Below are 2,269 nucleotides of genomic sequence, written 5' to 3' on the forward strand. Positions count from 1 at the left end.
TACATGGAGTAAATAAAATCATAACATAAACAATTAAATATAAGAAATAATAATTTCTTAAAGTATGTGTTAATCCCCATGTGGGTACATGGAGTAAATAAAATCATAACATAAACAATTAAATATAAGAAATAATAATTTCTTAAAGTATGTGTTAATCCCCATGTGGGTACATGGAGTAAATAAAATCCTAACATAAACAATTAAATATAAGTAATAATAATTTCTTAAAGTATGTGTCAATCTCCATGTACCCAGACTTTGTGGACACCCTGTACATCAAGACCCCCAAAATCTTCAGATACTGTTGTGTGCTTTATGTTGTTAGTGCATGGCCTGTAAGGCCCTTTTTTTAAAGTCTGTACAATCTTTTGAGACCCTTGTTGAAAGCTATAAATATCAGTAATCCAAAAGAAGTTGTAATTATTATATTTTGAAAGAAACCATCATTGTTATTATTATTAGCATCAATGATATTAATTGGAAATATTGTAGAATTTTCTACACTTTTCTTTGACAAACAGATGTTTTAACATATTTTATTTTGCGTGTCTCCTTAACCAGAGTTGCTACATTTAGCGCCCCACATCCTGAAGCTTCAGTCCCACAGCAATCAGTATTCCATCGCTCTTTCTCGCAGCCTGCTGATTCCACAGAAAACGAAGAAACATCAATATGGGGCAATTCTGTCGGTTCAGGTAACTCTTAACAGCTTTTTAAACAGTTGCTTTTCATGTTTTTATGCTGTAAATTATTTTCAATGTTCTTTACATTCCTTCTTGAGATTCACCAACAATCAGTTGCTCTCTATCCAGATACAGTTTAGTTTATAGAGAAGTTGGCTATTGATTTTTTTTACAAACAGTATACTAAATCCATTGAGGACTTTGTAAATCTAATCCTGCTTTAGTCTGTCTAACTGTTATGTTACAAGACACATACAAAATAATTTGCAAGTTTGTGTGGATGTACACTTATAATCACATATTTATAGGTGCAGGCATGGCTTGCTTCCCATGTGATCTTGCGTTGAATCTCACTGCACGGCACTTTGTAACGCTAGGGTTGCTCAAAGCCTTACGAGTGGATTTGGTAAACAGAAACTAAAATAAGCTCATCGTGTATGTGTGTGTGTTCATGTGTACTATTGGCTAGGCATCACACTGTGGTCGTAAATCAACATCGTTGTTATACAAGCAAAGCTTTTTACTTACAGTCATCTGTGGAAAACCTAACTATGGGAAAATGTAACATTATCTGGATGCAGAGGAGAGAAAATTTGCCTCCAAAATTTATGTCTGATCCATGCAAGCTCGGAAAACTGGACAGTAAATGAACTTGTATTACTTATAAGTTTTCAGTTAGGAATTCCTATGCTGTAGTTCTGCTCTAGTACCATAGTATATTCACAATAATTATCATCAAACAAAATGTTGCAATGGAATGTCTTGTATGGCCTATAAGCAGAAGGAAGTTTGTCATATCTTGTATGCAGGGACGAGGTTGCACTTTATTCATCATCTAACCCTTTTACTGAATCGTCAACAATGGGAGGCCCGATACCATTGTTCTGCTACAAAAACGAATTTCATCTTTTGGTCAAATGCTTAATACCTACTCCTTTTATTTATCAGATAACTGGTCACAGCCAACAAGTGTTTGGGATTTGGCCCCTACAGGGCCGCCTGCAGGTTTACCACTTCCAAGTGAGCTTCCTCCAGGAAAAGTTATCAATGTACAGGTATGAATACGTTTTTCTTTCTCTTTCCTTTTTGCAAATACTATCATTAATTGAGATTTCTTAATTACTCAGTCAGTCAATAGAATATGGATATTGTGCTAAAATAGGATTATAATTGTTCTTAACAAGTTTTACCTGTATTGCGACTAGCCACAAACCAGCTTTACTAGACAATGTGTTACAGTCAATTGCAATGGGATCTGGTTTGTTACTAGTGTCATACATATTAGCTACAGCTACATTATATAACATCATTAAATCTTAAGTGAACTGCCATTGTCGTAAAGATGTCTGTATACATCATCATCATCATCATCATCATCATCGTGTAACATCCGCTTTCCATGCTGGCATGGGTTGGACGATTTGATTGAAGACTGTCGAACCAGATGGCTGCACCAGGCTCCAATCTGATCTGGTAGAGTTTCTACGGCTGGATGCCCTTCCTAACGCCAACCACTCCGAGGGTGTAGTGGGTGCTTTTACGTGCCATCGGCACGAGGGCCAGTCAGGCGGTACTGGCAACGG

General features: G+C 36.4%; 1 protein-coding gene across 1 annotated transcript in view; it reads left to right on the forward strand.

The window, feature by feature from the left end:
• LOC106880141 (GRB10-interacting GYF protein 2) overlaps nucleotides 1-2,269 on the forward strand; it is a 17,068-nt gene that overhangs the window by 7,092 nt on the left and 7,707 nt on the right. Inside the window, exons 7-8 of the mRNA XM_052976918.1 lie at nucleotides 565-698; nucleotides 1,635-1,741. Of these exons, the coding sequence (XP_052832878.1) occupies nucleotides 565-698; nucleotides 1,635-1,741 (241 nt within the window). The remainder of the gene's footprint in view (nucleotides 1-564; nucleotides 699-1,634; nucleotides 1,742-2,269) is intronic.

The sequence above is a fragment of the Octopus bimaculoides genome, chromosome 26, assembly GCF_001194135.2.
Source record: "Octopus bimaculoides isolate UCB-OBI-ISO-001 chromosome 26, ASM119413v2, whole genome shotgun sequence".
NCBI lineage: Eukaryota > Metazoa > Mollusca > Cephalopoda > Octopoda > Octopodidae > Octopus > Octopus bimaculoides.